The sequence below is a fragment of the Strongylocentrotus purpuratus genome, unplaced genomic scaffold, assembly GCF_000002235.5.
Source record: "Strongylocentrotus purpuratus isolate Spur 01 unplaced genomic scaffold, Spur_5.0 spur5_scaffold_3, whole genome shotgun sequence".
Lineage (NCBI taxonomy): Eukaryota > Metazoa > Echinodermata > Echinoidea > Camarodonta > Strongylocentrotidae > Strongylocentrotus > Strongylocentrotus purpuratus.
Window position 1 is genome coordinate 13,850,707 of NW_022145609.1, and position 23,530 is coordinate 13,874,236.

Consider the following 23,530-nt stretch of genomic DNA (forward strand, 5'->3'; position numbering starts at 1 on the left):
GATTAAAACTGATCAAGATGATGAATATGATATTATTTATTTCTTATTATTAATTTCATGATGATTATGATTTTTTCCTGATGATGAATTTTTAAAAATCATTATTGTTATGTTCATTACTATTCTTATCATTATTTATATTATAATTATTATTATTATTATTATTATTATTATTATTATTATTATTATTAAATATTAGCCTATTACCACCATTATTATTATCACCATTTATAGCATTATTATTATTATTGCTAATGTTACTTATTTTACTATCATTATTCTTCTTATTATTGTTGTTATTCTTCGTATTATTCTTTATCATATTATTATAAATATTATAATATTTTATTCAGTCTTATTAATCTAATTTTTGGTGCTATTAAGTATTAAAAATAAACATGCATCCACACATATTACGAACGAGACTGAATTAAAAAGCAAAATGGCTGCGCCCAGGGACGTGTCGTCACCAATGTTTGTAATTGGTTTTCTTTGGTTATTTGTCGTGATCTGCTTATTTAGGTTATTATTTGTCATGATTAATCTCGGAAAGATAAAGACAAAACATCCGAATGCAGTGAAAACTTTGATCGTCGCAGGATCAGGTAAGTACAAACATAAATGAGCTGTTGAGTGTTGTCGTGTTGCAGTAGGTCTACTCCAGCAGTAGGCACGCCTAGACTACAGCCACACAGTCACAGGTGCATCACTATCCTGGCTGTGTATTAAATAAAAGCTGTACATTTGATTCTTAACATTTCAAACACCACTGTACTAAACTCAACTGATTTCACTAAAAATCGGTACTTTAGTGACGATTGATGACACCTAAATATCAGTAAAATACAACTTTTTCAACTTTCCGATGTTAGAAAGAATAATTTAAAAATTCAAATTGTGAGTCCACTGTCAAACCGGCCGGTCAGCCGCATCGGCATGATTGTGTGCATCTGTGTGTTGACTATTCATGTGTTCGAATGCTGCCTAATAACATGTAGTGCAGTGCTAAAGGTCAATACGCATTAGCATTGACTATCTATGGCGTATGCTTTACTGGAGTGGTCTACAGCCAGGGTAGGCCTAGACCCTACTGTCTGTAGCAGTAGGCTATCAGTCAGTGACACGCGTCTGTTTTGCCGGGGTCTACGTCTGCTCGCTATTCATAAGGACCACTATTTATAAAAGACTGGCAGTCGTGTCGTTTTAGTTATGCCTTATGGCTTATGCCATGGATAGCGGTCCTTATGAATAGTGGTCCTTCAAAGTTATGAATGGCGGTCCTTATGAAAAGCGAGGTAAATTGTCTATGGTTTGCTCGCTATTCATAAGGGCTTGGCCGCTATTCATTAAATTAAAGCCCGGCTGGCCAAATGCACTAGTTTGACCAGGAGGGATTAGACCTCCCTGCATGGTCAATGACATGACAGGTGGTCATCTCGTCAAACTCAAAGCGGCTCTCAACATAAGAAAAAGGGGACCATGGGCATGGGCCAACAGTCACTGATTGGGCATTGTTGCTTTATAGAGGACGCAAGTAATATTGCAGTGGGGCTTTAACTTTAAGGCCTAAGGGATCTGCTTTTCATTTTGTCACGCGTTACAAAGCTACAGAGTTACAGAGTTAGAGTTAAGTCTAGATTGATATTGATTGATTTGTGTATTTATTAAAAATTTGTCATTATTAATTTAGGTTAGATTTCATTTATTGATTTTTCATATATATATATATATATATATATATATATATATATATATATATATATATATATATTTGTTTTAATTAGATTTTGTTTCTATTATATTAGGGAGGGAGTGGGGAAAGGGGTGGCATTGTAAATTCTTTTCACATTTATTTTTTTCTACTGTTTTCTACACTCTCCTGTTTCTCTCTTCTGTTCTCTTAATTATTACAGGGGGCCACACAACTGAAGTCATCCGTCTCCTAGGTAGCATGTCAGATGTCTATTCTCCCCGTGTGTATGTATATGCTAATACAGACAAAATCAGTGAGGATAAGATCAGGACATTCGAAGAGAGCAAGACAGCAAAAGGGGATAGTCAAAATGTAAGAAGCAAAAGGCCAAAGGCATCTTGTATTGATTTACTATGATCTTGCGACTTTACAAAAAAATTACATCCAAAATGTTTTTATTAGATCTTTGACTTGAATCAGTATACTTAATTGAAAACAAAGCAATGTATATACACTAAACATAGTAGTATTATGTAACAGATTTTAAAGCTAAAAATATTCATTACGGTAGAAAGGGTAAGAGCAACAAAATGTTTGTATTTTTGTCTTGTGATTTGTCCTTATTTAATGTAACTTCATTTTTTGGTGCTTTTTATGCTCTTTATATGATTCTTTTTATCATTTTACAGTAGTATCCTTGTCCTTCCCTATTTCTTTAATTCTTTCTCTGCCACAGGTACTCCTAACCTAACTTGATTCACACATCAGTATTCAGAGTAAAGAATATACCATTTTTTGTTGTTTATATCTCTCACAGTATATCATAGAGAAAATTCCGCGCAGCAGAGAGGTACAGCAATCCTACCTCACCAGTACTATCTCAACTCTTTATGCTACATTATTTGCCTTCTCCATCATCTTCAAACATTCTCCGGACTTGGTGAGTCAAAATTTTTTCTGATAAAATCATGCAGGGTTCATGATTAGCCATAATGGAATTTTGTAAAAGGATAACGAGAAGTGGTCTTGTAATCGGGTGACCCCGTTCCGAAACCAAGTCGATGTGCTAGTGCCCTTTGGTAAGGCATTTACCAGGACCTAAAGCCGTCGGCCGTCTGGTTGCTTACTTACAAGCATTAATGCTTCCTTAGCAGTCAGGTAAAATAACCACCATCACCAAAGGTCTAGTTCCATGGTCAAACATTCAACCGTCCAGTAACTGACTCAATGTTAAACGGAATTTAAGATAACCCTGACATTACAGCACTACCTTTCCTTTTTAATAAAAGCCTGATAAAAGGCTTAAACGACATGATCAGTAGCTGCGTGTGCAGATGAGAATAACTAAATTGATTACTGTTTTATGGCAAGCTGTGTGTTCTTTTGCATATATTTACATGTAATGGTAGATAACACAATGAAGATAGCCAACCGATTCTATATGAAGTTTTGAACCTTGAACTGGTATTCAGATAGTCTAAATAGAACTTAATTTTCTTTTCAGTTGATTATAATTGTGATTATCTTATATAATGACAGTCAGATTATCTGTACCGAAAGTACTTTTACTTATTTTATATACAGCTACTTGTAAATGGGCCTGGAACCTGTATCCCGCTTTGTGCTGCTGCATTTGTAATGAGGGTGAGTGTATTGAACAGGAATTTCTTTAGTTTAGAACAAAAAATAAATCTGGCTTCACACCCCTTCCTTTAAGTGATACCAGAGATGTAAACGCCCAAATCTTTAAAAAGAAATGAATAGGTATGCATTAATTTCGGAATTAGCGTTCCAATATTCACTACATATCGTGCTCACAGAAGCCACATTTGGTAATAACACAAATAACAAACTCTTACAACGGTGATTTAGCTAGTCCAACTTCTTTGTACTCTATTGTATTTTAACCCTAGTCCTGGAATGTATTGTCTGTTGAAGCCAAGAAAGGGGTTAAGTCCATCTGTAGACTATAAGTATAGGGGTTAGCGCCTTTTTTGGCTTTCAAATGAATGGGCCTTCTATATCCAATATGTAGTGGTAATGTGGTATGGCAAGGTGCATAATGTAACCTTTGGAATGTCTTTCTATTTTCATTCAACAGTTTCTAGGTGTGAAGCCCGTCATTCAAGTCTATGTAGAGAGTATCTGTAGAGTTGAATACTTGTCACTCTCCGGGCTCATCATGTACTACTTTGCTGATCATCTCGTAGTCCAGTGGCCATCACTGAAGGAAAAATATCCAAAAGCAGTTTATCTGGGCAGGGTAGTCTAGTATTTAAGTAACATATTATAAATAATAATAATAATATGACAATTTGTATAGTGCAGCTTCTATACAAATACCTGTATACTCTGCTCGCTTAGAACAAAGTATCATATTACTACCCCGGCTGTAGCTAAGCAATAATAAGGTGCTAAATTGTCAAGGAATTTCTTCCTACCAGGTACCGGTAGGCAGGTTCCCCTATACTTCAACCCTCTACTGTCAACCAACTTATGCCTGGGTGGAGGTATGCGGCAAAGAATAATAGTGCCAGGTTGGAAGTGAGAGCCGAGTGAATGAAATGTTTAATTTTAATTTTTAATTTGGTTTTCTTTAAATTCTAAATGAAAGAAATGAAGCTTCTGCTATTGAATGGAGCTACAATGTATCAAAAGCACCCAGTGCAATGTTTAACTTGATTATTAAAGGAATAACCTTTCCAATTATCTATTCGTTAAAAGAAGGAAAGAAGATAATTTCAGACTGTATTGGAATTTACTTAGCAGTGCTTCGTAATGACAACAAAAATAATACATTTATTTATTATTCAGCAAATAAAATGTATGTAGAATTACTGTGTACATGGTTAAAATGATATTGAATGCCTTTAACATATTATCAAGATGGCTGATGCTGATAGAATATATTTTTGTTTACAATGTCAAAATGATTGCTACCAACATTGTCAAATTGATATATTTTGCAGGCAGGTTTCTGTATATTTGATATCGAAATGAAATAAATTATATGGTTATAACAATAAGTTGGAGTCAGTTGTGGTCTTATAATAATGTACATGTTAATGATATGTGTAGAGAAAAGGAAGGGAGAGAGAGAGATGGGGAGAGAAAGAGGGGGGGGGGGGGGGGGGGGGGAGAGGAGGAGGAGGGGGGGGGGGGGGGAGAGAGAGAGAGAGAGAGAGCTGAAAGGAGTAAAGAGGAGGTAGGCACAAGGCAGGATTCAGATGAAACCCTACATATAAATGGTAAATAATGTGACAGAGATGCAAGTGCTTGACATTTTAACTTGCAATTTATTTGCATATAACATCACAAAAGTATCACAACTAAACTTCTTGTTTCATGATAAAATTTGTTGCAATTTTGCTAGCTCAAACCATAGTACAAAACCTGTTAAAGATTCATAAAGTCATCCCAACTGGATGCCCATACTGCATTAAATTATCTATATAATGTTTGTTAATGAGCCACATATTGACCCACTTTAATATAAATGTACTTTGCAAACCTAAGAATACAACATTATTTCAGAAACTAATGACCAATGCAACTGCGTCTCCTATATGCCTCCCCCTAAATTCAGTATAGGGAATGGATGGAATTATTTGTGATGTAAGAAAACAAAAAGCCTATAATCAAATGTCAACTGACAACATAAATGATCTTGACCTACTAGCCCCATCTTCCTATAACTACTGTCGCCATGTTTAAAGCAAATATTTCAGACATTGATCTCTGTGACCTTGCAACTATTTACCCAAAATCTGATCAGATCATCTTCCTATGGTGATGGTACTATCACCAGATTTGAGCCTCGTGTCTCTAGTGGTTCTTGAGATGTCACGATAAGGCTCATACAGTATCTAGAATTTCAGAAATTGACCTCTGTGACCTTTGACCTATTAACCCAAAATCTACCAGTAATCAGATCGTCTTCATGGGTGATACATATTTTCAATAAAGAGTTTGAGCCTCGTATCTCTAGTGGTTCTTGAGATATTATGATGACGAGGCCAATATCTGGAACTTCATTAGTTGACCTCTGTGACCCCAGACCTAGTTACCGGTACTCCAAAGTCTAATCAGATTGTCTTCCTATGGTGATACCATCCTTGGTGATACATACTATCATCAAGTTTGAAGTTCATATCTCAAGTGATTCTTGAGATATCACAATATCAAGAAAGCGGGACAGACGGACAAACGGACGGACGGACAACCCGGAAACATATTTTTTCTGGTACCACCTTTGGTGGGCAGAGGTACAAGAATCCACACAACAACTGCCTCAAAATGAATTACAAAAAAGAACATTTCAAGGTTCCGAGGGTAAAAAAACTCTAAACATTTTAAAATCAGGACAGAGAAAAATGACTTGAACCTTGGCAGTGTTGTGTAACTCTATCCCTAGTGTATGCTTATATATAAACTCAGGGCCTTTTGCAAGACCAGACTACCAGGAAGTCTGATAAATTGAATATTAGACTTATGGGAAGTATCTTAATTAACAGAACAAAGAAATGTCATTGATGAAATACACGAGTTGCCTAAAAGCCATGAGAGTTATGGGTGTCATTAGCTACATCCCCAATCCCCCCCATCTCTCTCTCACACATGGTCCAACTGTAAGCCTACTTGGATAAGCTACATACTATTTATTTACAAAGTCAACTTTGCCTTCAGTTAGCATAGTTTTATGACAGGAGGTGATATCATATTTAGCAGATATGATATCTCACAATACCGGTAGGTAACCCATACAATTAACTGACATTATCAATATACCGTTAGTTACTTTTAAGTCATATCATCTTTTCAAATGTATGTCAAATGTATCCTTTGGTTCTACATTGATTAATTCCATGATGCACCCTCTGTAAATGTACATGTAATAGGTAAAAAAAACACTAAAATCCAGATCAAGTTATTAACACTGACATCTAAAATAAACTGCTGAATGACTTGTTAGGAATACAATATGTTGAATTGGTATGTGAGCTGTGAAATCCATAATATCTTCTCCCAAATGTTACATGTGACAAATTTGAACAGTGAATGGGAAAACTACACGCCATGTTACTTTTTAAAATTTTGTTTAATATTCTTTTTAACCAGTACAATTCCTTGCTTTCCATGCACAAGATATCAAAGAAATAGATCAAAACAACAACTGTATGCCCAATTGTCCACCTCTTAACATTTAATTCTAAGAAGGGGGGGGGGGGGGGGACAGTTCCCTGGGTTAAGTTAACATAGTAAAATAGAAAGTTAAATTGCATTGTCAAGATCATAGAGGTAACATGGTTATAGCTATCACATACAAAATAAGCAAACATAATAGTTTTACACTCCTGGATAAGCATTTCTAATTTTCCTTATATAAAATGTAAAATTCACAATATTTAATCACTTTTTTGGGGGTGATTTAAGTAGATCTGCCATAGCTGTCATAAAATGCATGCTCATTATAATAATTTTGTATAACTTCATATAGATCGAATTCTTATAAATTAAACAGTGGAAAATTGTTAGCTTTACTCCTCATAGATTATACAATAATTAGTGGTATCAAATCACTATCAATTCATGGATTGATCAATGGTTGAACCAATCAAAGGTCTACATACTGCATCAAGACCGTGCTTAAAATTGTCCTTCTTAATCTTTAAACATAATTGATGGAAATACATACACTGTTACCAGTTAAGTTTGAATAATTTTTCTTTACCTCTTTTCATGAAATGATTGCAACAATATGATATATTCTTGACAGATATAGTTCATATCTCAGAACTTTATTGATCGATCTATAGAGTCATACAGATTGATCAGTAAATCTCTGGCGAGATACAAACTGCATCAAAAATAAACAATATTGCTGCAATCATTTCATGAAAAAGAGTTAAGACAAATAATTTCAACTTTGTGGGCAATGGTGTATATCCCTATGAACATGACAGACAAAGAAAGCGGACAAAATATACAGTTCCTCTGGTAGACAAAGGAACATCCCTTCACTGCTATTATGTATAAAGGTGAATATGCATGTGACATCTGTTCTACACATTTTTACATAATAGCAGTGAAGGGATGTTCCTTTGTCTACCTGAGGAACTGTATATTTTGTCCGCTTTCTTTGTCAGTCATATTCATAGTGTATACAGGTAGGATCACCAGTCTTCGGTTTTACTGAGTAAACTTTTCTCTTTCTTCTTTCATGTACACAACCTAATGTAGCGGCATGCACTAACCCTACATTTTGAATGGGGGGCAAAGTTCGTCCCCTTCTACCATTGTACACTTCATCGTTGCCTAGCAGGCGCTGCAGTGAGCCTATTGTCTTCTTGATTCGGATCAATGTACATGACCCTTGGCATGACTTCTTAACTGATAATCAAGGGGTCAGATTAAGATTAGGGAACCGGTTCTAAATAAGGCATGCTTTTGAGCACAAGTCTGCTTTGAATTGGTAATGACGAGAGAACTGATACACAAACATCATGTACACCTCTGTACCTAATCATTTTTAAGCTACCTTAATTTAAACTACAGAGACCTTATCATAATTAAAAGACTAAGTTTTTTTTAAATAGAAACAAGCTTGGAGGTTTAGTAAATGGAAAACTGGTAACATTTGTTTTGAATTAAGTAGAATCAATCATCATTTTTCACATCATCTAAAAACAGTTATTTTTTTCTTCAATTTTTTAGTTCTTCCTGACAAAGAAGGCTGTAAAGTATATACCGGTAAACAAAATCTATCTGCAGCATTGAAAACAAAAACACATTATGAGAAAATTAAATCTTCCAAATACTGTACGAAAACTGAATAAAACTTATAAAACACACTTGCTTCAAACATAGATGTAAATTAACCTTGCTATTTTAGAACAGCCTGATGTTAACAAATTTCAGTCAGTTTAACTTTGCAAAATGAGGGTAATTGGAGTTGACAATGATGGAATAAATTATCACAGAATCACTATCCAATAAAGCTGACTGTAAGATACAGTGTATAGTATTAGGAAAGTTGCCCAGCCACACATAGTGTAGAAATGTAACTGGTAGGGTGGAGGGGTCGTTTCTTTTTAAAAAGCATTTCTTTGATTATTATTGGAGTAAAATCATTTATAATATTTGGATGTATTATTATCAACAACAAATATGACTTTTATTTCAAAGGACCTTGGTGAATTTGTATTGGTCCTATATGCAACAACCCTAACTATGATTTGAATAAATGTAAGATATACAAAGCTATTATAATTCTTTGCATGACAACCAACATTATTACCAATATTTCTACACATCCCAAAATGATCATTCATTGATCAAAATATAATCTGAAACACATTGCACATGTTAATTGAGATTATAGGTACATCTTGCTATGAAGCCTTATAGTATGAATCATGTACATTATAAGAACATAACATAAACAGAAATATTTTCAAACAACAATGAATGTAACAAATTAACTTTAAAAACATGTACTTTGTTAGTAAAATATATACCAAGTCAAAAGAGTTTGTATTTACAAGATTGCAGCTAACTCAATACAAAAAATAAGATGTAGATAAAATAGACTAGAATTCAAGGAAGTTGTCGAAGAATAATGGCTTGTTCATGTATAACATTGGAAACCAGGAGCATGTTTTTACATATTATTTTCATTCTATTTTTTGTTTAAACCGGTAAATGAATACCGGTAGCAAGTTGGGATTACAGAAAAGTATCTGTGCACAACAAAGGTCCAACTTGTACACACCATCTTTGTGTTAAATATATGACATAGAAATTCAAAGCTTATCATGTTTACATCATTATCAACCGAAAAATTTAAAAAAATTGCGGCAGAATTCCGTGTAAAATATGAACGAGCCATCAGAAGAAAAGAAAGAAAAGGGAAGAGCTCCTATATAGCAGCTAACTATGATCAGACATGTAGAGTAAATCATCTCGGTTATTTGCACTTCTGAATACTGGAATTAAACCTCACGTTTCACTTAAATAATTATGCATGAACTTATATACACAACACTCAACATGATTTCATATTTTCCATATATACAATGCATGCATACAGGTTGAAAATGCAAGTTACAGCATTAAAAAAACACAGATATTTCTACCACCACTACATAAACAGATAGATCCAATATTATACACATACTAGCTGAATAAGCATTTCCTGTTTCAACCATTGTTTTCCAATGAGGTTAAACAAACAAGACAGATACTGATGTAAAATACAAGCATTCACAGATTGCATGGAGCATGTACAAGGTAGTCAGTAGTATAAACCCCCAAAATATGATTATACCCTATGAACTATTTTAATGAACTAGGTAGAGTATACAAATTCAATTTGCTCCAGCAACAACTGCTTCTGGCTCATGGGTCTAGGGGGTTAAATTGGCTTTAAGGTTGAAGCTAGATTTGATTCAGTTTGTTTGTTAGATTTATTTCTTTATTTTTCAACATAATAGAAAGTAATATACAAACTAGGTACATATGAATTATATAAAAAAAAAAAATATATCTTATCATAAATGTAAATCAATTAAATAATTATACCTTTAAAAACAACGTACCCCTAGTTGACAAATCATTTCAAAACTGAAAAAAATTATAAGATGTGTTCACACGCAATAGATCAGTTTACTAACACATTCAAATTGTAGGCATACTGTTTGAATCCAAGGCTGTTCATGAATCTTGACAACCCAATTTTTTTCCTGAGGCTTGCCCAACATAGCAACAAGTTATGTATGCAGACTGGATTCCAAGTATTGTATTTCTGTCATTAATACTATATGAATATGACCAACAAAGAAAGCGGACAAAATATACAGTTCCTCAGGTAGACAAAGGAACATCCCTTCACTGGTATTGTGTAAAAATGTGTAGAACAGGTGTCACATGCATATTCACCTGTTCTACACATTTTTACATAATAGCAGTGAAGGGATGTTCCTTTGTCTACCTGAGGAACTGTATATTTTGTCCGCTTTCTTTGTCTGTTATGTTCATAGTGATAACAGGGTTCATGGAATACCTCGTCACACTAGGTCCCCAGGAAAGAATTTGAATATGTCAGTAAACCGGTCTATTGTTGCAGGAGCATGTGTGGCACAATCAAATAAATTACACTCAAAGTGAGTAGTATGGATACAATCAACATGCACATACTTTTCACTCCTATCTTGAAAATGAGTCTATATTTCAGATAAAGCATTATACCTGTTAATGTGTAAAAGCTACCGCTACTGTAATTTCAAACATGGTATTAATGTTATCAAGGATGCATACAGGTGGAAAATGCATTAAACATGATCAGCTATGTCAAGGAAAATCCAAAATATAATTGCATAAATGCAGTTGCAATATTTCCCAATACTTTAAAAACACCTTTCCGTTGAGTTGTACAGGTAGAAGTCATGAATCCTGTAGTTTACATTATGTACATTATACCTACAATGCCCTAGGTCGGTATTCATTAAAGCTGACTAACTTCATTCCAGGTTTCAACCTTGACTAAGTTGTAGAGTTAGTTAATTGATTTATAATATTAAACATGGAGCACCATTAGTGTAAACCTCTTCATCTTTTTTTTTTACAGGGTATTTGAGTTTTAGTAAGTTTTCTGGTCCAAAAACAACATGACTATCTGTACATGATAACAAATAAAGAATGACCTTTTCAGGTTCCTCTTGAAATGCAGTTTCCACTACCAGAATACAAGCCAACCTGTAACTCAACGGCTTGATCAAACCATCTGTGTATGCCACTTGTTAACGAATGGTACAATGTGGTATTCGTTTTCCATCTGCTGACCTCTGTTGACCCCATACATGTCAGGTCACTATAAAATTACAGTGCACTCTGTACACTTTACATGAAAAGAATACATAGCATGTGGCAATATGGCAACCAAGTGCAGGTTTTCATTGATTTTAATAATTCTAGCTGTTTTAAAGCCTGCTGTAATTAAATGCTAAAAAGTACTACGGTAGTATGTCTGATTGTAACCCCCCCCCCCCCCCCCCCCCCCCCAAAGGAAAAAAAAAATTGCAAACCATCACTAATATTCTTGAAAAAAAAAACAACAAAGGTACATGTACTGTATGGCTAGGGACATATTTCAAAAGAATATTAGTGCTTGTGATGTTGTTCAGACCTTTGTGTGTTCGTATTTACACTTTAGTATTGCTAATGGAAGCATATTACCCTTGCCCATACACATGTAAGTTGCCCATTTCAATACAAAATATGAGTTATGCAAAGTTAATTGTAAATGTACATGTTTACCTAACCACTTTACCAAAGGATGATACAAAACACCCCAAATCCAAATATACAAAGATCTAATAAATAAATGAATCAAAATAGACTTTAACAGTGATACCAAATAAAATATAAATAATACATCATATACAATTTTAACAACTCCACATCTATCAAACACATTTGAAAAATTAAAAGATTTTCAAAAAAAAACAAAACATAACTATTTGATTGCACAAAATTAAAAATTAAATTCAAAACTCAAATTGAAATTTTAACTTATACTTGCACAGCATTGTATATCTATCACCCACGAAAATTAATCTAAAATAAAGACTTGTAACTGCAACAAAGTTTCTAGACCTTGTTGCAGTACAAATGTTCCTTTGCATATAGGTACGCATATTAACAAATTGCTTTAAAACAAACTCTGCAATTCCTACACTTAAACTAGGCATCACTGAGATGTTTTCCATGTTGTGTAGTAGGAAATGAGATTCAAGAGCATTTTTTTTTTTACATATTTTACCCTTGAAAGACAAGTCAGACAAGAATTTTGATTAAATCCAATGGAAATGCTTGAGAAAAAGAACTGAGCCATATGTTTAAAGAAGACTAGTCAAATGTAACTTAGTGGCAACAGATGATACATGTCAAAAGTGATAAATGTGTGACAATAACAAAAAACAAATACTAGTCCATTAAAGCTAGGGCATAGATTTCTTCTGATTCAACCCCAATGTGAAGGCATAAGAAATGGAACAGAGTCATCTCAAATGTGTTCAAATAGTTCTGGTCAAATTTACATTTGTATCTCAATGGCGACCTGTCTAAAGTTGTTGGACAAGCTATTGTTTCTCCTCTAGTTGTAGTGTGTAGTGGTGGTTATTTTACCTGACTGCTAAGAAAGCAAAAATGCTTGTTAGTAAGCAACCAGAGGACCGACGGCTTTAGGTCCTCTCTGAGAGACTGGTAATGAGGATTAATGCCTAATATCAAAGGGCACTAGCGCATCGACTTGGTTTCGAACCAGGGTCACCGGATAACAAGACCACTGCTCTACTATTAAACTGAGCTATCGCGCCTCCTGTTGGAAATATTTGTATTACAAGCTGTCTAGAAAGGCCATCTGTCTACAGAGGACACCTTTTCTTCCTCTGGGTGACTGAAGAGACCAGTCTTTTACAGTGACAAGATCACACAGTAGCCTCTCTGGAAACACATGACATGGCATTCTCCATCAAATTCCAAACTACCATAAAGTTCCCACAAACTCGATTAGCAAACATAGCAATTAACATTGCATTCAAGATTTCAAATACTGTACATCACACAACAATAGTTGCAAATATAGCCAGAAATTTGAACATAAAATGTAGGCTTGTATCCCGTGCAGAGGGAATGCAAATAGAAGAATATTTGATTTGGGTTAATCCTGTCCTAATCAGAACAAGCTGAAGGACAGAACCAATTAGTTATGATCTCAACCCTTAAATTTATGCTACCGGTGCATAAAATTTTCCTGAAGGCATTAAATGTTCAAACTTTTGTAATGGTTTATTTGTACATCTTTCTCAAGGTAATGGTATACTTTTCCATAAAACTGAATAAATAATGGGGTATAATTAAAAACAAAATTCTTATCAGTGTTTGTTCGTGATAATTTACCAAAATCTCAAAGCACCACAAACAAGACTGGAAGTCTCAAAATCTTGATTACCAGCAACGAGCCCCATATAAAATATTCCAACAAATACAATTTAGTAATCTTATAAATCTTCCCTTTATTGGTTAGTCCAGTGATATCAAATGTTAAATGACCTGACTACTGCATATATCTTACAAAGCCTGCTTTCAAGACAGGCAGGGCAAAGCGGATTTTATCAACTTAAACCAAGCTTCTTTTTCATATGATACATAACAGCCTTGAGCTTCCTATCAACAAACTTTGAGCATTTGGAGCACCTCTTTTCCCGGGAGCGCCTCAACCCAGAAACAAGGAGCTCACACTGGCTGGAGCGTATTGTCGCTGTTCCGAAGCTGTCCTCCAGTAAGGCAGCAGCCTGCCATCGGGAAGTCGAGGCCAGCTTGTTGCGGTACATATGGACAAGATCACCTCGCGTTGTTCCCTCGCAGACAGAGCATCCATTGGAGATGGCCTGCAGGACACCCTGAAGGGCCGCTTTGGTGTGGATGCGTTTGCCAAACCTTCGGAATATCCAGTGATTGGCGGGGACTTCCAGATGATGGCAGTGGATTTTAACCTCATGGATGGTGTTCCACAAGTTAATGGACACAGACATGTTGATTGTTGGGTTTTCATCTTGGCCAATGAGTATAAAACGCAGCCAGTTTCCTGACATGGACTTAACCCAGGGTGCAGGAGGAGCAAGGGAGGTAAGATCTTCAGTGACAGTAGAGCTTCCTCTCTTCTTTGTAACTGTGGAAGCCATGTTCTGCATGATGTCTGAAAATGAAACATCTCTCGATGTCCCAGAAGTAGAGGAAGTTCTTGAGGGAGATCCGACGTTGGGACGCACCTGAGTCAGAGAGCTTTGTTGTAGAAGAAGGTTCTTTAGGTTTGCAGAACTAGGAACGTTGGGGAGCACATCTGAGTGGAAAGAAGGGGACCTTTCTCTTTCGCTGACCTGCTGTCTGTTACGCATGGTAGGATCTGTCTGATTATGAGATGAGTAGACTACAGACGTATCATTTGACTGTTGCTCAAATGATCCTTGTAGTGCAGGATCTTGACCACCAGCTTGGCATTTCTGAGCAAGTTTCTGAAGGATATCCGTGAAGGACATTGTATCAGTCTCTGCACTTCTCTTCTGGGCAGGCGAGGTAATACTGTGACTGCTGGAGTCACTTCGCCTTGAACTACTTGGCTTACGAATGACATGCACATTTCTCATTTCACTACGCTTCTGAAGAAGATCATCTTTCCTCTTATTTGGCCATCCTTGTTTGATTTTGAGGCCATATCTTTGGCCTCGCTTCCACCTATGCTTCATTAAATTTGAATGCTTTGCTCGAGTAGGTAAACAATTTACAAGTTTAGAAGTGCGAGAGGGGAAATCTGGCATATTGGTTTGGTCTACATCATCAGATGATAAACTTGGCGATGAAGACATACTTGGGGCCTCGGCATATGATACTGGTTTCTTCTTCTGAGCTCTTGTTCCTTTCCCATCTGAGAATTCCCGTTCTCTGGATTCAGCAGACTGCGAAGGGCCGCTATGTAGTCGAGCAATACAACGTGGGACCTTTTTATTCTCACCAGGGTCTTTCAAAGAGCTGGCTCGTTCCTTTTTTAGTAAAGAAGTAAGTGATATAGAGCCAAGATGCTCTTGGGCTGATTCACAGTCCTGGACAGATCCTAGTTGAGGTTCTTCATCACCCATTATTGGCTCTTGCTTTATTGATTTCTGATTATGCTGAGATGCCTCTTCCTTATCATCTTTCACATCCTGTTCCAGCATTGAAGATGTGATGTTGTGCAGGAGATCAGCAAAGGAGGCAGCTCCTTTGTTTCTCCAGTTGGAAGAATTCTCTGTACTCAATAAATGTGAAACTATTCCTCCCTGGTTTGACAGTGGTTGTCTACTGCTAGATGATTCACCTGGTAGATGGCTTGAAGATCTCTCCTCACTGTCTTGATGAATGAGTCGTGTCTGAGTTGACGGTGTAGAACTACTGGACTGTGACTGAGACTGAGACTGATGGAGGGACTGTCGGGATCCGATTCTCATGAGAAGCCTTTCCCTTAAAGTGGAATTCACATCCTTACCAGACTTCTCCCACTCACTACTACCCAAAGGGCCATTGGCTGGTTCTTGCTTGATCATTACTTGAAGATAGCTACTCTCTGGTTCGTCATCTTCATCAAGGCTTGCTGCACCACCAAGTAAATACTGACTCTGCTGCTCAGGAGCTTCTTGACTGTAGTTGGATTCTGCACGGGGTTCTTCATCTCGAGGTTCCATCTTGATGTTTGAACAGGATGCATGGTGTCATCCGATTGATTTTGTTGACTTTTGTCAAGGTATGTCTCCTCCTCATTATCATCAAGAGGAGGTAGAACATTTCTAATGTGACTCCACTGGTGGCTATTGGGATGCAGTTCATCTTCAGTTTCATATCTATCAGCTCTGGCTTGGTACGACTTGAGGGTGAAAAATCTTCCATGCCTCCCCTTCTTTCTGCTCGGCCTAGTGGTGCATTAGCTTGAGCTGGAATGTCCATGTTGAATTGCATGACCTTATCTAACTGGGTATTGTGAGAGGACTGTGAGAATTTCGTCTTGGGGCTTGATTCATCTTGCTTGGGAGAAGATGCAGTTTCTAGAACTCTTCTTGATATCGTATCATGTAAGACATCAAGGAGAGACTTTGAACCTTTCGGTGTGTGGTCTTGCCCTGATGGACTTGATCTGTGATCCCTTCCAAGCCGATGCCTTTTATCTTGAAGAGACTCCTGGTTTCCTCTGTCCACTACAGATGCAAAGCTATGTAGGAGACCTGCAAAGGACTGTTGTTCTGTGCCTACAGGCGTGGCTGTACTCCCTGTAAAGGGGCTGCTACAGGTTGAGCTTATTCGATCAACAGGGTGTTGTTTTGGAGTCAACAAGGATTTCAAAGACGAACGTGGAGCTGAAGTATCCTTTGTGCTCGTAGGAGAGTCATTCACACAAGAAACAAAGTTTTGCAACATTCCCGAGAAAGACATATCTTGTCTGGTGTTACAAGCAGGTGAGTCTGAAGTATGTTGGCTCTGCATGGAAGTGCCTGACTGCACTCTATGTTGTATGCTTCGAGGTGTGGAAGGGATGGAACTTGTAACGGGCCAAATATTTTTAGAAACAAGAGAAGACTCATTGTAAGGGGATTGATGTTCATTAGTTTCAACCCTATTGTTCACCTGAGATGCAAATGTATGTAAAAGACTGGAGAATGTTGTCTGTTGTCCATCCGGACTATCTTCCAACTTAATGGAATCTTGAGGACTACTGTCCTCTACCTTGGTTCTCTTTGAAGCACTCCCTTTCATAAGGGAGACATCTCTAATGGAAGTAACCTGTCTTTTGATTCTTCCTGTTGAGGAAGATGGAGATAGATCTTGAAGGAAATCTGCTGGCTCTGTGCCTATGTAGCTGTCTGAGCTTTCATAAGATTGCTTCTCAGCAGAGACCGGTGAAAGGTAAGCAGAAATGTGAGGCAGGTCATCCGTCATAACATAATCTTGATTGAACTTCACAGGGCGACTCCTCTTTCTTCTGGAGGAGAGTTTGGGAGACATTCTGACCTCTTCCCCTTTATCGAGGCCCCTTTGACTGTCCATGGCTGTTGGGCTTCTGATCTATCAGTACCTGCAAAAGACAAACAAAATATAGGGGTTGTAATTCAGAGATTCCATTCTATGCAATGACTTCTTGGTAAATATGTATCAGGGATAGCAGTTGTTTTTACTCTACAGCGCATCCCAGCAAAAACGAAACCCTCAAAACAAATGACTACTGTGAGTGAACTATATGAACTGTAAGAAAATAATTCTTTGCTTTTCATGAAGTAAAAGTAATGTACTTTAAAGTGATACTTTGATGCAATTAATCCATACACTTCATCCAGCAACATTTGAAAATGGTATGTCAAAATCTATTTGTTCCAAATTTGGGTAAAACAGTGAAAATGTTTAATAGTATCACATTCGAACCTAAGGGACCTAAGGGAAATGTAAGCTTTAAAAGATTATTTTGCAAGATTTCCACTATATATTCGTTATAAATAGCAGGGGTGAATACAGAATTTTAAATTACAGAAGAGAGAGGGGCGGTACAGCAGTTCACCCTCATATTTTCCCAGAAACAATAAATACCCTTGAGCAATGGAAAAATGCCAATTTTGTGATTGAAAAGGATGCCCATACTGGGAGGAGAATGTCATATTCTCTTGGTTAGTTTTCTGCCTTACATGTACGTGCCCATACTTTCCCCACTTTACCACAATATGATTTGCCCCATATTCTGATTCCTGTGGAAATAACACCAAACTATCAGGTATGAACTTTCAAAAAGCTGCAGTTTTGGAAAATACAAAATTACTATTCATAAGAATGAATGACAAAATATGCCCTTTTTAGTTTTTACCCTCACAATCGTCAATATCTCAATTATCCTTTATTATATGATACCATTAATTTTTCCCTCTTAAAAACGCATATGAAAACAATCTTCTTAATGGATTTCAAAGTGTTTTTCCTTCAGGTCGTGTTCAGTCATGTTCATGTGTGATGCGAACGTTTTCACAGTTTACCAAAAATCTGGCATGAAAGGATTTTGACATGCCATTTTCAAAATAATGTTGCTCAGTGAAGCATGTATAGATTAATGTATTCATTATATCATTTGAAGGCATGTTATTTTACGAAAAAGCAATATATGATACTTATACCGCTCATAGTTTGTTGACAATAACTGCTTGCTTTTGGGTTTTCGTTTTTCTGGGACGTACTCTGAGCCTCGGTGTAATTAATTTGAGTACAAGAAATTCCTTTAAGATGTGCACTTTGCTTGTAAAATTGCTTCCTTTTTTTTTATATAATGCTTACAATCAGGTAACAAGAAATACTTCAGCAAATTCAAAGTGCACTTCAGCTCATAGCTAGGATTTTAATATGACAAATTGTATTTGATTGTGATCAAATGTTATTTAGATAATTGATTCTTGTTAAAATTTTTATTCAGATTAATTGCCTTTCGGAACTTAAAGGTACATTGTAATATAAAGTTTTGGTATGGGGTCATGAATTTGGTTCAAATGAACATATTAGAAGTATATGCGATCCCAGGATTGAAATTGGGTCTAAAGTGATGAAATTGTGAATGATAGACTCTTTATTGTATAATAGCTCTCTCTAAAGATTGATTGATGGATTGATTGAGATTACTTTAGCTTCAAGACAATGTTTCTTGACTAAAATTGGCGATTTTCTATTGGAAATTGTATATCAGAACTGCATATTCAATATTTTCATGGTCGCAACTACCATTGTATAGCCGTAGGCGCTATTTGAAATTTAACAGGAGCACTGATAAATTTGATATTTTAATTTCTCGAAATTCTTAGTGTTTTAGAGCCTAATTTTTTTAAAGTTGCTTATTCTAACACTAGGTTTCACAATGCAAATTTTAAATTTCATAATCCAATCCTCTTGAAATGTTACCAAAACGTTGAAAATCAGAAAGCCTGTGGGCACTTTCGCCCATTGATAAGAAATGGGGTTGGCATGAGCTGAAAGTCCAAAACTATTTTTGTTTTTTTGTGTGCTAAAATTCTTCCCATAGAGATTGCACACATCCCTATGCAGTCCATGTGCATTGCAAAATTGGTCACTGATTTTATTAACAAAATGAGATTCAAACCAATACTGCTCGTGATCCTGAAGGTGATACTCAATAATGAGGTGTCATATAAAAGAGTAGGTTTTTCTCCATATTCCGTAAAGGGGCTCACCCAAAAATTCTAAGAATATCTTGATCAAAACAGAGATTTAAACATTGTTTCCATGGTAACTCAGAGATTCCCAATTTCATGAAGTGATCGAGCCCCCTGAGGGATAAGTTGGGCCAGCTGTAAGGAACAGATCCATGCACTTATTTTTTCTCTAGTCCCAAGGGATCACAAGCAGTTACAGTTTGAAAATACCCTTACTCCACGATTTGCATATATCGTGCTGTGCAGCTTTTGAGCAAAATTTATAACTCGGCGTGTACCACTTTTTTGTCACTTTCCTTTAAAACTAGTTCTAACGATGAGAAATGAGTAATTAAAATGTTAGATTTTGGTATTGGCCTCCCTCACGGAGAACATTGCGCATTGAGCGCTGTACCAGGCCTCTCGCCAAGAAATTAAAAACGCGTGGCGAGACCCGAGGGAAAATTTGACCCCCCCCAAAAAAAAAAAAGAAAGAAAAAATTTGATTTAAATTTTTTTTTTTTTTAAATTTAAATTAAATTTATTTTTTACAAGTATTACAAGTAATTTGATGAATGTTTAATACCATACCTGCCAACCCTTACGAATAATTCAGAATATTCTGTTTTGGGGGGATTTCTAGGACCAGAAAATCTGGAATTTTCTGATTTTTCAAAAAAAAAAAAAAAAAATTTGATTTTTTTTTTTTAAATTTTTTTTTAAAGAACGCGTGGCGCTAGGTCGGGCCCCATAAGGAACGCGTGGCGCGCGCCACGCGTTATCTGTGTACGCGAGGGCCATGCGCTGTACATCAAGTTCACAAGCTCTCATTGGCGGATCCGCTCGAGCGGCTTCGAATTTCAGTGCGAGAGGAACTACTTTACTTAAACGCAACTTAGCGCAACTAAAGTTAAATGGCAAAGTCAGTATGTAATATAACGTCACACAACAGAGATTTTGACACGTCTTCACACATAACTGAAGCACACACGGCATTGCAAACACATAAGATAGAAAAATCAACAAACATCTCAGAATAAATTTCCAGTTTGTACCTTAAATATGATGAAAATAAGAATCGTAAAAAATAGTTAAGTGAAAATTATACTTAAGTGAAATATAGTGAAAAAAAATAGAGGGTTTGCCTGAAATATCATAATTTTTAATCGAAAAAAACAGAAAATCGCAAGCTTGCTCCTCGCACAAATATCTTATATTATAGCATTGAGTGAACAGCGATAGCCAATCTGAAGGGCCCATGTCGGCTAGGCTAGGCGCCAACTTATGAAAATAAGGCGGAGATCGGATAGGCAATCTGCGCATGCGCTAAATGTAACTAAGCTTAAATTCTCTGTGTCCTAGATCTAGATGAATATTGACTAGATTTTTTTTTTTTTGGGGGGGGGGGGGGGGGGGGGGACTGGGCTGTATCTTTTGATTGAAACATCGGTGCTAGTTGATTTGGTTGATTTGGCGCTAGTTCAGAAGTCTATCCAAAATTTGACCCGTAACTCCGGCCTGGAGATACCCTACTAACACATACCCAAAATGAAGTAGCCTAAATATTCATCAAATGTCCAAATAAAGGTCATGAACTCATGATTTAAAAGTCAATATGTTCATTACCTGTTTCGTGTCAATTTTCTTATATTTTTGGAGTATTTTCCTAAAAACGAATACTTATAATATGCACTTTCTCACGGGATTCACAGCAAACTGCAGCACAATACAATTGCATACCATACTGACGGTAGGTGCGGGCGCGCCCGTTTGTTCAGTTAGCGACCGTTAACTAAGATTACAGGCGCCAACTAACACACGCGCGCACGCACCTACCGTCAGGACGGTATGTACATGTAATTGTAAGATAAGAAAATTGACACAAAACAGGTATCAAACATATCAAATTTTAAATCATGACCTTTGTTTGGACAATATTAACTTCATTTTGGGTATGTTTTAGTAGGGTATCTCCACGCGGAGTTACGGGTCAAATTTTGGACAGACTTCTGAACTAGCGCCGTTGATTATTTCAATTATCCAACCATGATAATGAAAAACAATCCAAAAGGGGAAATTGAAAAAAGTTGATCAGACACTCGTCTGAAATAAAAATGTAAGCACTGCATTGTGTCTGCGCCTGCACGGCTGCTGTGGCGTAAATAAGCGCTGAGTAGAGTAGCTCAGCTCACTGCAAGCTAGTACTGCAGCTGCACTGAAGTGTCAGTAGTCTTAGTAGACATTTGTTGACATTAATCGGAGGTCTAGTGGAGCCAGACGTAGTCTCAGTGGAACAACCGACGATTAGAGGGACTGAAAATTTTGGTCTAGGGCCTACACTGTCAGTCGACAGTAGGCCTAGGCCTACACTTACTTAGAATACATCACAGTTAAATGGTTAGCAAACACATAGGTGCATTACTATCCTGGCCGTGTATTAAAAGCTGTGCTATTGATTCTCAACATTTCAGACATCACTGCACAAAACTCAACTGATTTCACTCAAAATAGGTACTTTAGTGACGATTAATGACACCTAAATAGCAATAAAATACCATTTTCCAACTGTCCGATGTTAGAAAGAATAATTTAAAAATTCAAATTGTGAGTCTACTGTCAAACTTGCCGATCAGCCGCATCGGCAAAATTGTTTGCATTTGCGTGTTGTGAGTGTATTAACTATTCATGTATTTAAATGCTGCCTATTAACACGTAGTGCACTGCTAGAGGTCAATAGCATTAGCATTGACTCCAGTAATATGCTTAGCTGGAGTGGACGTGGGTTAGCCTGGCTTCGCTCTTGCTGGCCTTGGCTTTGTACAAGAATAAATCACGAATTTCCTCACCTTCAAACTTTTAACAATTCCTGAGACGTTTAATTCATCATGTGATCATCCAGACGGCAGCATAATGTAGATTTTTAATAAGATCGGATAAGGCCCTGGCCTTTTGCAATCAGCGAAGTTTTTCTGTGGCTACACTGTATACAAAATGCTCGGCATATATGACATGGGTTAGGTCACGAATTCGTCATATGACCCGAATACAAATGACCTTTGAACACGTATTTTGCGCGCGCGTACGTTACGATCGAAAGCTTGTTCCGGCTCGAAACAAAGACCATGAAGGTCACGTCACCTTCACCTTCCATGCATCTCACCAGCTTCTCATTTCTCTCTCTCTCTCTTTTACACTCTCTCTCGGATATCTCTGCACATTATATCCCACACACTCTCTCCATTTCGTACATTTCTCTAAATTTCTTTGGGGTTTTTGTATATACATTCACATTGTTCACATTGTTTATAGGTAAATTTCTGCATGAATCTATTCACTTTACGACACTGACTATATTAGCTTGGTAATTAAGGCCGCGTTAACATTTATTATTAGCTTTAATAAGTATTTCTTTTTCTTTTCTTAACTAATTGTGTCTATAGGGGACCCCACTGAAAATAAGCTCTCGAGCTTTCATAGATTGATTGATTGATTTTATTCGACAAGCTTCCAATATACAACAATATACAATAATAAACAGATCAAAAATAAGTCAGCTTGAACAGATAACCCACGAAAGCTCGAGAGCTTATTTCCAGGGGGTCCTTACAGACATGTATACAATTAATAAATTAAAATAGTAATATTTACAGACAGATAAGAAAATTAAAAGAACTACTTATTAAGATAATATAACAACATTAAATGATGATAGAAATGATATTAAGTACAAGAAGAAAAAGAAGAAGGAGAAGAAGAAAAAGAGGAGAAGGAAGAAGAGGAAAATAATGATGAATTTGTAGAAATTTCTATAACGTACGAAAACATAAGTATATACAACATGAAAAAGTATGAACCGACAGAAGAATAACAATTTCAATCATATAACATGTCATTCACTTCTCTTCTCTGACTGTCAAGTATTAGGTATTCCTTTAATTTCCTCTTAAAATGATCATAGTTTCCTATTTCTTTTACACCATTGGGAAGGGAATTCCAATGTTTTATGGCATTGTAATAAAACGAATTTCCAATACTACCTACTCTTTATGGTAAGTTAAAGTTGAATCGTCTATTT

The 23,530-nt window shown here is 36.4% G+C and overlaps 2 protein-coding genes across 2 annotated transcripts; one reads left to right on the forward strand and one right to left on the reverse strand.

Annotated features, from left to right (window-relative positions):
• The first annotated feature begins 442 nt into the window (after positions 1-442).
• On the forward strand, positions 443-4,705 carry LOC100887916 (UDP-N-acetylglucosamine transferase subunit ALG14 homolog). The gene is made up of 5 exons (XM_030995757.1): positions 443-605; positions 1,914-2,065; positions 2,511-2,633; positions 3,278-3,337; positions 3,795-4,705. Exons 1-5 carry the CDS (start codon positions 443-445, stop codon positions 3,963-3,965), a joined length of 669 nt encoding a protein of 222 aa, XP_030851617.1. The 3' UTR covers positions 3,966-4,705.
• Positions 4,706-13,017: 8,312 nt separating this feature from the next.
• On the reverse strand, positions 13,018-22,331 carry LOC115918982 (the record flags this gene model as incomplete). The annotated part of the gene is given in 2 exon segments (XM_030996273.1): positions 13,018-17,351; positions 22,302-22,331. A coding segment is annotated over 1 exon segment (2,103 nt). The 3' UTR covers positions 13,018-13,866.
• Between the last annotated feature and the right edge of the window lie 1,199 nt (positions 22,332-23,530).